Genomic DNA, 13,516 nt, shown 5'->3' with positions numbered 1-13,516 from the left:
CCTAGACAGGGCCCGTACTCACTGCAGGGCTGAAGCATCAAATTACTACGCATCCGAGGAAGGGGGCTGGGCTGATATCAGAGGCAACTGTATGAGCTATAGCTTTTGGGAATTCTGAGCAACACACACACACACACACACACACACAGAGAGAGAGAGAGAGAGACAGAGACAGAGAGACAGAGAGAGAGACAGAGAGACACACAGAGATACACAGAGAGAGAGACACAGAGAGAGACAGAGAGACAAGGAGAAGGATAAAAAGAGAAAATACAGCCTGTATAACATTCTGACATATTGACTATATTATGGACATTCAAAAGACCAACTGTGGAAACCCCAAGGAAGTTAGGGGTACTTAACCCCTAAAGAGCCTGAATTATTTTCAGGGAATGAGCCAGCAATGGAGGAGGTCAGAACATTCTGGTTAGAGTTTCCACAAGAAACTGAGGTGTTTTGATTTTTAAAGCTGGAAGCGGTTTAATCGGGCTGGAATTTCCAACCTGCAATTTTCTGTTACTGTAAATACAGGGTCATGAGCTACGTTAACATAAGCTATAGATAAATAAAATGGCCTCTCCTTCTGCACACTAGAGCCATAGTTATAACTTTTATGCCTTCTACACAAATATTTTCATTTTATCATCATGGGAAAGTACATTACTGGTATTCATAAACTCATTTTTAAATTAAAAAATATTTGAGACAGAATCAACCACTGTAGTTCAATCTGGCCTGGAACTCATTGGTGTGGTCCTGGCTGCCCTTGAGTTTATGGCAATCCTCTTGCCTCAGCCTCTTGTGAACTAGCATACCTGACTCAATAAATTCATTTTTAAAACAAGGAATGCTATTTCAGAGTATTTCAAAACCCTTACAAGGCCACACAGTCTGAAACTTCAGTCACCATTTGTCCAAGTAGGCTACCAGTAGTGGAGTCTGTGAAAACCTATTTATCAGGAAGGTGTTAAGATTTCATCTTCATAATTAACTAGCATTTCTGGGGCGAGACAGATATTTCTTCTTCTAGAGCTGGAACAGCATTGTTCTGGAGGCAGGAGGGCTGGGCTGATAGGTTTTCTAGTAATGTGGTCTTAAGTTCTCTCCTAGCTCTTACTATGGGCCAATCCAGTTCCCAGTACATTGTGGGATTCAGCACATTGCTTCCTCTTAGCTATCTTAGGTGGAACTGTAAGCGACTGTAGTTTTGATGAGAAGCCTCAGACTCGGTGGTATCATCAGCAACAGGCAAAGACCACAGCCATTCAGCCAGGGTGTGGCTGTCCCTCAGGGCCCAGAGTTCCTCCTGTGCCTCAAACCTGGAAGCTGCCTCACTTTCAAGTCTCCCAGAACAAGGTGTCAGGAACCTGTTTTCACAACATGGTTGGCAAGACCTTGTGTGCAGGGAAGACTTCCACAAAAGATCAGAATGACATTGGTGGGTAGATGTGGTCTTTTGTTGTTGTTTTGGTTTGGTTTTTTTGAGGCAGGGTCTCACTATATAGCTCTGGCTGTCCTAGAACTTACTATTGTAGACCAGGCTGGTCTTGAACTCACAGAGTTCACAAGATCTGCTTGCCTTTGCCTCCCTGCTTGTATGAATGTGGCCCATTCTCAAAAACAAAACAAAACACCCAAACCAACCAACCAACAAAAACCTCCAATGATTTAAAATCCTACCCAAGGTCACATGACCAACCCACCTCTCTCCTACCCAGTTTCTGTCCCTTGCAGCCCTTCTTCCCCAACTCCTTCCCAGTTCTTCCCACAAGAGATACCACATGCTGTTTCTCCTCTCTGAAACATTCTCCCAGTCTTCTCCTTTAATATTTCTTCTAAGCCTGAGACTATCCATTGGCTATAGGTGACTGTCTCCCACAATCCTCCTTCCCAAGACCTCATTTGTCTCCTTGGAAGCTGTGGTCATTAGCAACCAATCCATTTTGTTTCTTTCTGAGAGCCTCGAGGGAAGGCTCTGTATCTGGGTTGTTTACTCTCCCTTAGCTCCTGGGAGAGGCCCCAGGCCTGTGAAAGACACTGGCGATTCATGGAAGGACAGTCTCTCCTCAGCCTCACATAAGCGCTGCTCTAAGTGAAAGAAACTCATGGTACTATGGCCAAAACAGGTGAGGTTAACTGGGCAGAGGCAGTCTAAGGCTGTCTCAGTGATTGGTTTTGATGCAGTGGGGATCTGGACCTTCCTTATCTGCTGTGCCATCCTGCTACACAGATACATGTATCATAACTGTGGGGACATTCCAAAGAAATGTATTGTCTGTGCATTCACCACTGAGCAGATGTCAGTGTGTGTTTCTACATAGACTTTTGGATGCTTTAGCTGCTGCACATCCAGGTTTCATAGCATATACACATGGCAGGACCTAGGCCCTCAATCCACACAGAAAGAAAAGAGATTGAGTACAAGGAAAAGTGACATCATCAAGAGAGGCAAGGCACGGGGCTTGGGGCTCGGGATTTGCTTCAGTGGTAGAGCATTTGCTCAGCACGGTCAAGGCCTCAAGTTCAATCTCCAGCAGATCCAGAAACAACCCCCACCCCTGCCACCCCTGCCACCCCTGCCACCCCTGCCACCCCTGCAACCTGCAAGGCGTATTTGGCTGTCTCTCAAGTAGCCTGCCCACGGCTATCTCAAGTGTCTTTAGATTGAGAGACAGGACCGTATTGGCTACCCTTTGCTGATGTGATAAAATATTATAATCAAAAGCAACTTACTGAAGGGCATGTGGTTCCAGAGGGAGAGTGCATAATGGAGGTGTGCTGGCCTATGAAACATAAACCGGAGAGAACCAACCAGAAATGGGGAGCGCTTCTTAAAGCCTACCCCCCAGTGATGTACATCCTCCATCTCCTAAAGGTTCCATGGCCTGCTTAACCATCACCACCATCAACTCTACATATCCGTGCCTGTGGAGGAGATGTCTCATCCAAATCATCACAAGTAGATTCTAAATGGCCATAAAAACCATGGGCTGGTACGCAGAGAAAGCAGGGACACAGGTTTGTACTTCCATCAAGAATCACATGATGTGTTTAACTGTCCGTACTCTACTTTGTACCCCTGGCAGCAAATAGGGCTGCTTAGGCCGGTCTCCCCTAAGCAGCCTGATGCAGGGGTGATGCACTTCGTTCCCAAGACTTTATGAAACAGGCTTTATTGCTACAGTGGTATTAGGTGACCAGAATTTTTCAGCTCCATTATTGTCTTGTGGGACCACTGTTGGTACCTTTATGAGAAGCATGGCTGGAGTTTTGACCTCTGTTTTCTAGATGGTGCCTTATACGCTATTACAAGTCTGAATTCCAGGCAAGGAGAGCAAAGGGTTAAAGTGTAAGCTACCACGGCCGGTCTATGGCTTAAATTCCTATCTTATGGCTTGGAGCCGCGCCATGTGGCGCCGGTCAGCTACAAGGGAGGCTGGGAACTTGCTCTGCAGCTGGTCACACCACAGCTTCAAATAAAAGCAGAGTTCCTCTGCTCATGAGGAGGAAGGAAGAACGGATATTGGAAAGACACCCAATGGAGTCTGTGACAACTTCTATGGGGGGAGGGAGCGTGGGAAGGGCCTCAGAACTAGTTTCTTGTTCTAGTTAATCTAGAAGTTCCCAGATTGCTGTAGCCAGACCCTTTTATCCAGAGGTCAGAAGGAATGGGGCCTCTGCATCATGAGATCTGCACAACTTACATGCTGAGAGACCCCTACCAGGTCTCAGGAGGATGAGGGAGGTACAGGCCAGAATTTAAGTGAATTGACCAACAACTCAAGCAAGAATCAGATGTGCTAGCACTGGAAAAATCATTTTTAAAATCTCTTTTTCATAAGCCTGAACCATTTCCCCCTCCCATCTTCTCACATTTGTAAAGCTGAACAGGACCTCAGTTTTTCTACATTTTTTTCCCCTTTTCTTCCCTCTTCCAACAAGCTGCCGCTTTTAGGTATGATTTTTCCGTCCTTTTCACCCGTAAAATTTATGAGCATTTATTTGAAAGCTTAAAAAAATTGGAAAAAGTGCAGGAGAAAGAGTGATTATACATATGGAAAGCCATAAGAACCACAGTGAATGCACAGTTATTGCTTTCTTAAGAAAACAAACCAGCCAGCCAGTTTGGAATGTGAGCGGCTTTGTGAGGCCAGCCAGAGGCAGAGGCCCAGGGTGAAGGGCCCTGCCCTCTATTCAGGAGTGCCGCGGGTGCTGTCTCCTCCATCCCAGCCTCCTCCTCTCCCCTCTGACCAAGCCCACAAGAGACAAAAACACAGGAAAAATGGCTATAGAAAAGAGCCAAGGTTTTAAACACTCCTTTAGAAAAGCAGGAGGCTGGGGTCCATTAGAGGGTGCAGGCTGCAGGGGAGTCCAAGGAACACTGGGCCTCGAAGAGCTCCCAAGCTAGCCAGGAGGGGCCTCCTGGAAAAATCAGGGGCCCCGCTGAAGGATAAGAAGAGAGGCCAGCCACCGGCAGGCCAGACCACACGGAGCTGTGGAATGTGCTACCATTGTCCAAAAGTTGTCTTAAATACTTGGGTTCTGAGAACCACAGAGGCAGGACAGATGTCCAAATTTGTCCCTCAGTGCCCCCTTCCCTATTTTTCCAGAAGAGTGCTGTCACTATGCTGATGTTTGAGAGCTCTGCCTGGGAGGTTTCTATCCCAGCATGGTCCCAGGCACATCAGAACAGGGGCTGACTAAGGTGGAACCTGTAAACTCATCCTAGGCTACAGCCATTCTTGCTTTCCATAGGCCCTTCCTTGAGTTAGTGGCCGCACTGCCAGTCTCCTGTTGCCCCTTACCCCTCCAGATGACTGAACTGGGCCAGGCACATCCCCTCTTCAGCAACTCCAACCTATTTAGCCTTCCAAAGTTCTTCCCAGCATATTTGTAACATCCCTCAGAGATAATAGCACAGGCTCAAAGCCCTTGTGTTGGGCCAGCTTCTTGCTAGCTTCTCTGGGATTCTTTTGGGATCTTCAATTGGCCTCCTGTTCTTCCAAGCCAGTTTAACAAAGCCATGTGGTTCTCATTTGTCTCCGATCCCCCAGCCCACCTCCCCCAACTTCCTGAAGCAGAGGGAAGACCACAGAGGAGATGTTCATAAAACTGTACTTGGAATGCAAGCAGGAAATACACTATAGAAAACAGGAAAGCCGGACATGGTGCTGACGCTCATGTCCTCCATGAGGAAACCCTTACACCTTCTCTGTTGATGGGGACAAGCCTCCCGGACATCCCCTCAGCTCAGTAGAAGTGCTCTGTCCTTATGATCATGCCTGCTCCTTTCTTTGTCACAGGCAAAGATTTGGACTTTGATGTGACATTCCCAAAGACCCTTGTCACTGGAAAGTCTCTTTCTTTAGGGGGCGCTTACTCTAGGCCTAATTTCTGCTCCCTCTTCTGGAAACACATGCCACTAGCAGACGGCCCCTGTCCCCCCAAAATCCAGCACAAGCTCAAGCCTGGTGACTTTGCCACACCAAAGGCTCAGCAAAAAAAAAAAAAAAAAAAAAAAGTCCTCACCTACACTGTCCTGGCTACCTCCTGCTGCTAGCCCAATACCCACAGTGGCTTCTGATTGCCCTACAGATCTGATGTGAAGCTCTCGGTGTCCGACTGAGACGTGTTTCCATGACTTGATTTTAAAGACGAAATCCAAGCGCCCTGGGGTTTTAATGTGCCACAGCTGGAGGGCCCCACAGAGATTGCCATGGTTTCTAACTCAGCCGGTACCTCTCCATCCTATTCTGTTCTCTTCTGAAGTTAAAGAAGGAATGTCTTTGTAGGCTTTTTAGATTCTCTCTCTCTCTCTCTCTCTCTCTCTCTCTCTCTCTCTCTCTCTCTCTCTCGTCACATGTATCAGAAAAACAACTTGTATCTTGATAAAAACTTGTATGGAAGAACAGTGGAACCTGTGGTCCTCCCCCGGAACAAGGCACCCCTGAGCTGTGGCTTTTGCATGAGGAATGAGAAAACAAATGAAAAACAAGAACAAAGGGATACCTCCTAATGAACAATGATATGAACAGATTATGCTCTGACCCTCACATGCACAACCGCACGAGCAGACCAAACCCAGCAGTGTGCTGAGGCAGAATGATTCTACACCTCGTTCATGTCTGTACCCAGCCATCATCTACCTGGCACAGGCCATGAGGTACAGGCTGAAAAATAACTTATTTACACAAGATATCAACCACCTAGGAACGTACCAACTTAAATCAGGAACACTGGGCTTCGGGGTATTTCAATGCTATGGAGGTGGGAGGTCTTGAGCTTATCAAACATAACAGTGAGTGATACAACTCTGTCACTTGGGCCACCAAATACTGGGTGGGTACGTCAGAGCATCAGGTACGCCTGTTATGATTCGGGTGGGCAATAAGCTATTGGGGCTCTTCCTAGATTTTCTGTTCAGCGTGACCTCTTTGCTTGGCATGGCCAACCCCTATCCCATCATTCAGGCTCAGAAAGCCACAAGCCAGCTCAGGACCTTGAATAGGCTTAGCACTTGGCAGCCTGAACAGCTCTGTAATAGGCTTGCGGCTACGTCACTATCTTATCACACCACCTGCATCCAACCCTGCCTTTCCTAAGGTCCCTCTGAACTCAGCAGCCACTTTAACTCTTTGGGGGAAATCTCTCTAGTATTTGTGAAGGATAATGTGTGATCATAGAGTTAATATCGGTCATCAGGAAGATCCTGTGTTTGCCAACGGCCATGGATATCAAGTGAAATTCATTGTTGGTGAATTAAAGACACTGGAATTGATGTAAGGTGTGCATTTATTGTTATCCAATGGGTCCTTACACCGTAAAAACACAAATATGTCCGTCCTTGTTTCTGATACAGTGAACTCACAATGAGGTATCTGGGGCTGTGGGAAACTGGATGAGTAGCCCCAGCTGGGAGATCTCAGGCACAGCTGACCCCATGGTCAAAGGTAGAAGAAGCCTGGCTTATCTCTCCACCTGCCTTGTTCCCCGATCCTTTATCAGAAGAATGGAAAGGTGCCGCAGCTTGGAACTCCTACCTCTCCCTCCCCATGGGACTTGATCCAGATGTGAGGGAGCTGTCCCCAAGAACCTGTCAGTGTTTAAAAAGGCCTCAGATCTCAGTCTTGGCCTCAGCCGGACCCTTCTCACTATGCAGAGCTTGCTGATCCTGAGTGTGCTGCTGGGAGCAGTTTTTGGCGAGGAGAACTTTGTGGGGTAGGGTGTGGAGAGGAGCGGGGATTCTAAGCAGGGATAAAACTGCTCTCCCAAGTTGGCGTCTAGAAGAGACAGACACATGGAAACACAGACAGAGAAGACAGACCGACACCACTTTGGGACAGCAGCCTGGGGGGAGGCAGGCAGGGCAGGGTCTGGAAGGGTCCAGCTTTTTCTGGTCACCGAGAGAATTAAAGCCTGAGAAGGAATGTTTAGGAGGAGAAAGAGGAGGTCTGGTTGGCTTGGGAATAACCCAGTCTAAACTGCAGTGGTATAGCATGAAAGTCTAGAATCTTCCAGAGACAGGGAGAGAAGAGATGACGGTCAGGTCTCCCATTGCTCAGGCCCCCTTTGTGCCTTTACGTGTTCAGCCTGGGGAGTGTTGGGGTACCTCAGATTCTCAGAGCCCCTCCCACTCTGCCCAGGCACCAGGTTCTCCGCATCTCTGCAGCCGATGAAGCCCAGGTGCGGCAAGTGAAGGAGCTGGAGGACCTGGAGCATCTGCAGGTTAGAGACTCGGTGTTGTCTTCCCTGAGAATCCACAAGACTTCCTGGCTGTCCGGGACCAACTCCCATAACCACCCAGTTAGTCCCTAGGCTCCGGCCCAGTCTGCTGGCAAAGGGCCATGAGACTGAGTGGTTGAGAAATGACTTCAGACCCCAGACTCAGATCTTAGTGCCCCTGAGAATCCGATGACACACCAGGACACTTTCCTGCTTCCTGTTTGCCTTGTTCCTTAAAACCTTTCCATTTTGGCTATTTCCTGAGCACACTGGACTTTGTCCAGTTCCCAAGCTCCCCCATTCCCCATTCTTCCTCTGTTCCCAGCACGCATTCCTCAGCTCCAGCCATGTGGGAGCTTCTAGTGCCGACGTCTCTCCCAGGCTCCTGCTCGGCTGCCCTGAATGTGCCTCTAGCCCACAGAAACAGTCCTGGCTTCTGTTTTTCCTAGTTGGACTTCTGGAGGGACCCTGCCCGGGCTGGTATCCCCATTGACGTCCGAGTGCCCTTCCCCAGTGTCCAGTCTGTGAAAGCATTCTTGGAATATCATGATATTAGCTATGAGGTCATGATTGAAGATGTGCAGGCACTGCTGGACGAGGAGAAGCAGCAGATGTCCACCTCGCAGGCCAGGGCCCTGTCCACCGACACTTTCAGCTACTCTGCCTATCACACCCTGGACCAGGTGAGGACAGCCCCGGGAGATGCTGCCCACACCACCGTACTCTTCTTCATGGTCGGCAGAATACAGTCCAGGGCCAAGGCTGGCCTGGTTCTGCGTAGGAGACACTTGTATTTGCAGAAGCCATTAGTCCCTTTTCCTCTCGTCTTAGATCTATGAGTTCATGGACCTGCTGGTGGCGGAGCATCCACAGCTTGTAAGCAAGATCCAGATCGGCAACACCTTTGAAGGCCGTCCCATCAATGTGCTGAAGGTAAACAAAGCCCACACATAGACAAGGGCACACAGGCAAAAATGGGCCCTCATGTGGACCTCCATATAGGGGTGTGGAGTCTCACAGACAAGAAACAAAGTATACTGTTCTACACAGTTTCTGTGCATATATTTGGGGAGGTCTGAGCGTTTGTGCAGGCCTCGGTGGCTGTACGCATGTTCACAACGTTTAAGGTGACCCCAGTGTTACCAACCAAGTGCTGCAATATGAGACGATCATGGAGTCTGGCATCCAGATAAAGTGTTTTCCTGGTGACTTTCCACAATGCATCTGAGCATCAGAACAGGGCCAGAGGCTGGAGGTCAAGAGTCCGAGCTCTATAGCTCTGACCCCTGATCCCATAATTCCCAAAGGATGGGCCCACAAACAGTCCCCCTCAGCTTTAGAAATAAAGAGAGCAGGTAGCTTCTGGCTCAGGTGTGTTCTCTTGCAGGGGAGGAACTCAGGCCTGGCTGAAAAGTTGCCCCTAACCATTTCCCTGCCTCTTTCCAGTTTAGCACTGGAGGGACCAACCGTCCAGCCATCTGGATTGACACCGGCATCCACTCCCGAGAGTGGGTCACCCAGGCTAGTGGGGTCTGGTTTGCAAAAAAGGTAAAGCTGGGGAGATAAGGAGAACTCTTGCTCTCTTCAGACCATGGGAGGGTAGCCAGGGGATATGTCCATTGCACCAACATGACTAACATTCTGTCTTTTCCTTGCCCACCCAACAGATCACCAAAGACTATGGCCAGGACCCCACCTTCACAGCCATTCTTGACAACATGGACATCTTCCTGGAGATTGTCACCAACCCTGATGGTTTTGTCTACACCCACAAAACGGTACAAACTGCCTCTTGTTCCCAGGGACAGTTGGATGTACCTTTGAGTCCCACAAGTAGAGAGGAAGGGGCAAGTAGGTCTGTCCCCATGGGACTGGGACTCTCAGCCTAGGCTCTATCGATTCTTTGCTATTGGGGGCTGTCTGTGCATGGTAGGTGTTGAACAGCCTACTTACTTGACTCTGTTAGCAACTCTTCACTGTTACAATAATACCAAGCACCTCTAGACACTGCAAAATGTCTTGGGGAGTTGACATTGTCCTCAGTCGAGATCCTTGCTCCAGTCCTGATTTCCATAGATGCTTTTGTTCTGTAGCTAATGCAGCAAGATAGCAGTCCACTAGTGCTGGCCCCTGGCTTACCCTCTTTCCTCCCTCAGAATCGCATGTGGCGCAAGACTCGATCACGCACCGAGGGCTCCCTCTGCGTTGGGGTGGACCCCAATAGGAACTGGGATGCTGCCTTCGGGAGTAAGACTTCCCATGGGGCATGGATGGGAACAACATGACTTCTTGTCCTCCTTTGCGTGGTTGCTTACCTCTTTCCTGACCCAGGAGTAAGGGAGAATGTGGCTGGGCTCTTTGCTCTGCTGGGGGCTTCTCAGGTTGGAGGTAGCACTCAGGGACATGGGCCTTTGTTTGTAAAAAGAAAGTTCCTTTTAGACTCGATCTGGGTCTGAGAGCTTCTCTTGGGGATGCCTTAGTATCATCAGTTCTTGCCATCCTTGGTCATAACTGTGTACACTGGATTCTGCTCTACCAAAGCCTGGCTGGCAAAGAAGACAGGCCCCCAGGCAGTGTGATGGCTGCTCCTTAGCCCAGGGGAGGGGTGAGGCCTCCCTGTGGCCCACTTCCCACTAAGTCCATGAAATATACCAGAAGCCATGAAAGTTTGGGGTTTAAGAAATCATAGCTGTATTCTTGCCTTTCCACAGAGCCTGGAGCTAGTAGCAACCCCTGCTCGGACACTTACCGTGGCAAGTTTCCCAACTCTGAAGTGGAGGTCAAATCCATCGTGGACTTTGTGACGAACCATGGGAATATCAAGGCCTTCATCTCCATCCACAGCTATTCCCAGCTCCTGCTCTACCCCTACGGCTACACATCAGCACCAGCTCCTGACAAGGAGGAGCTGGTGGGTGATGAGCTGACCACCCTCTGGCCAGGCTCCTTCTGTGCTCCCACCTTAAGGAAACCGGGTTTCACCCCTCAGAGCTGATGAAGGGCTAAGAACCTACCAGGGTACCCAGTGCCTACCTTTTCCCAGGCTCCTAATGATTTGGGAAGTCTGGCAGGATGGCTTGTGCCAGCCAGCAAGGTAGACCTGTTTCATTTGCTGGGCACAGAAGCATAGCGTGTGGTTGAGTCACTTCTGTTGCGTGACAGGGAAGAGGCGAGGCTAGACTCTGCAGCTGCAGTATGACTGGAGAGATGGGTACCCCATCCACCTGTCTTGAAGAGACAGAGGGAACATGAAGCTGTCACAGTGTAGGGCTGACCCTGGTAGAGGCATTTGGACTGATGCTCCTGCCCACTCCTGGGCCACCCTGACAGTACTTGAGTTACTTGGGCCCTAACTGTGGTGCTGGTCAATGTTTTCCCCAGGATCAGCTAGCTAAGGCTGCTGTGACCGCTTTGACATCTCTCCATGGGACCAAGTTCAAGTATGGCAGCATCATTGATACAATCTGTAAGTTACTGGAGGCCTGGAAACAGGCATCAGTTGGTTCTTCTTGCCTCGGATCTGGGAGTTGCTGGCTGAACCATTTGAAGGGTGGGCAGTGCCTCTTCCTGATATTGAATCCTGTTTTCTCTGACACTGTTCAGAGGGCGTCTTATCTGTCCTCCAAGCATATCTATTCCTTTATCTTGAGGCTACATCTGGACCCCTGCACAGATGAGTTGGAACTCTGATGGGATTTATAGGTTTCCATAAAATTCTGTTTAAGATACGCCTTTCCACACCCTTCCTTACAGGATACAAGGGATGCCCTTGGGGGGATCATTGTTACATGCACGCGGAAGACGGTTGACAGGGGTGTTTACTGACCATCTGCTCTGCACCGGGCCTCACCCTGCGTGCCTAGAAAATAGCTGTGAATAAAAGGAGTAAACAGCATTCCAGGCAGGAAGACTGAGCATGTGCTTAGAAACCGCAGTGGATCGGGTGATAGATGTAGGGGAAGGAACAGCCGGCCAGGGGCACCAGGAGTTCTAGGGTGGAGGTTGGATACCAGGCTGAGAGGCAGGCTTTCAGACAGAGAGGAATTTGGGTTAGTGGTGAAGGAAATGAAGGAAGCCAGGAGAGGCTGTCTAGGTAATAGGCCTCCAAGCAGAAGAACTTTCTAGAGTAAAGGCTGTGCTGTGTGATGTGGTATGCAGTGTTTGGGGAATTTTTTTTTACATCAAAGATTTTGCCTGGCAAGCGAAAGCAGGCTATGGGTCCCAGGGCGGGAGGAGTACACATTTCATATGCTTGCTCCACAGTGGGGAACGGGCTGTGGTCTTACCCAAGGAGAAACTTGTTTAGGATTCCAGGCTTTCTTTGGAAATGGTTTCCAACCCCGGGCCCAGTGATTTTGCTGTATTTAGTGTTCTGAAGTAAAACTCTAATGTGAAGCCCATTTCCCTCTCTTACTGCCTAGTTCAACAAAAGAAGCTTTGTCACCCAGTGTGTTCCACAAACCTGTGAGATTTTTCCCTCCTGAGGAAAGACAGACAGGCTTTGCTTTGACTATGACTCTGCACTTCCTATGCAGACCAGAGTCCCCAGAGATCAACTGCTGGTTACCCAAGCAGGGAGCTCTGGCATATTTAGAGGTGTCATTGAGTTGACTGTTGGGTGGAGACAGTTTTCAGACAGGCTTTTGCAATTACACAGACTTTTTGGCATCCTGCTAATGAATAGGACAACCATTACTGGTTGCTGGACCCCTATTTGGGCCTCTTGCGTTTAGACCCAGCAAAAGTTTCCTGGAAGCCCCACTGTGTGTTAACAGCAGCACCTAGAAGACATTGACTCTATTTGGAATTACACAGGGCTTTGCGCTTTGGGTGTTAACTTAGTCCGTGTAGATATTTCTAGTGATCAACACTTACTCTCTCCTCTGGCTTTGCTCCTGCCCTAGATCAAGCCAGTGGGAGCACTATTGACTGGACCTACAGCCAGGGGATCAAGTATTCTTTCACTTTTGAGCTGAGAGACACTGGGCTCAGAGGTTTCCTGCTGCCTGCCTCCCAGATCATCCCCACGGCGGAGGAGACCTGGCTGGCTCTTATGACCATCATGGAACACACCTTCAAACACCCCTACTGAAGCAACCCTTACATCCCGCCTCCTTCTTCTCCTTAGCCCCAATAAAGTCTGATTGTATAAGAAACAGGATCTTGGGGCTTGTGTAAGGAATGCACATGGAATGTCCATCTTTTTAGCGGGGGAGCGGGGCGCGGTGGGCAGAAGCAATTAAGTTCCCGAGGGTCTCAATGGAAACATGACCCCTAAATTCTTCTGCATTCCAGGGTTCTGTGAAGTTGCATCCAAGAGGCAGTGGTATGGTTTGTTCATCTCTTAGTTGTAGGCAACAGCCAGAGCTGCTAACCAAATGCATGGCACCCTGTGGTGAAGAGGAATTCGGTGTGTAGAGCAGGCTAGCGGATGGTGTCTGTTCATTTTTAAAAGCAGTAAGCCAGAGTATGGAATATACAAATCCTGCTAGCCACTGCTGTCCAAAGGCCATGTTGAAGATGTCAAACAGATTACAATGAAGCAAAATGTGGCCTCCTACTCCTGAATAAGTTGCAAGAAAACACTGAGGTGAAATGAAATCGCTGAGGATAAGGGTTAAATACTCAGCCAGGGACATTTATTAACTGGAGTGTATCGGGGATGCTTCATCTGGAATGGTGGAAACCGCTTACATTTTGCTTGCCAAATCCTCCATGATGTCCCTAGTGTATGACCTCTGCTGCCTCTTGTCCTTTTCCACATTTCCATATTCCTGTTCATACCCCTTTCTGA

General features: G+C 49.0%; 1 protein-coding gene across 1 annotated transcript; it reads left to right on the top strand.

The window, feature by feature from the left end:
- Window positions 1-7,153: 7,153 nt before the first annotated feature.
- CPA1 (carboxypeptidase A1) lies at window positions 7,154-12,814 on the top strand (the record flags this gene model as incomplete). Its single annotated transcript, XM_080932247.1, has 10 exons — window positions 7,154-7,218; window positions 7,644-7,725; window positions 8,172-8,405; window positions 8,554-8,655; window positions 9,169-9,270; window positions 9,390-9,500; window positions 9,879-9,969; window positions 10,434-10,633; window positions 11,104-11,188; window positions 12,627-12,814. 10 exons carry the CDS (start codon window positions 7,154-7,156, stop codon window positions 12,812-12,814), a joined length of 1,260 nt encoding a protein of 419 aa, XP_080788373.1.
- Between the last annotated feature and the right edge of the window lie 702 nt (window positions 12,815-13,516).

This window comes from Micromys minutus, assembly GCF_963924665.1.
Source record: "Micromys minutus genome assembly, chromosome: 18".
Taxonomy (NCBI): domain Eukaryota; kingdom Metazoa; phylum Chordata; class Mammalia; order Rodentia; family Muridae; genus Micromys; species Micromys minutus.
The sequence above is the reverse complement of the archived record's forward strand: the minus strand, read 5'-3'. Positions and strand labels throughout refer to the sequence as shown.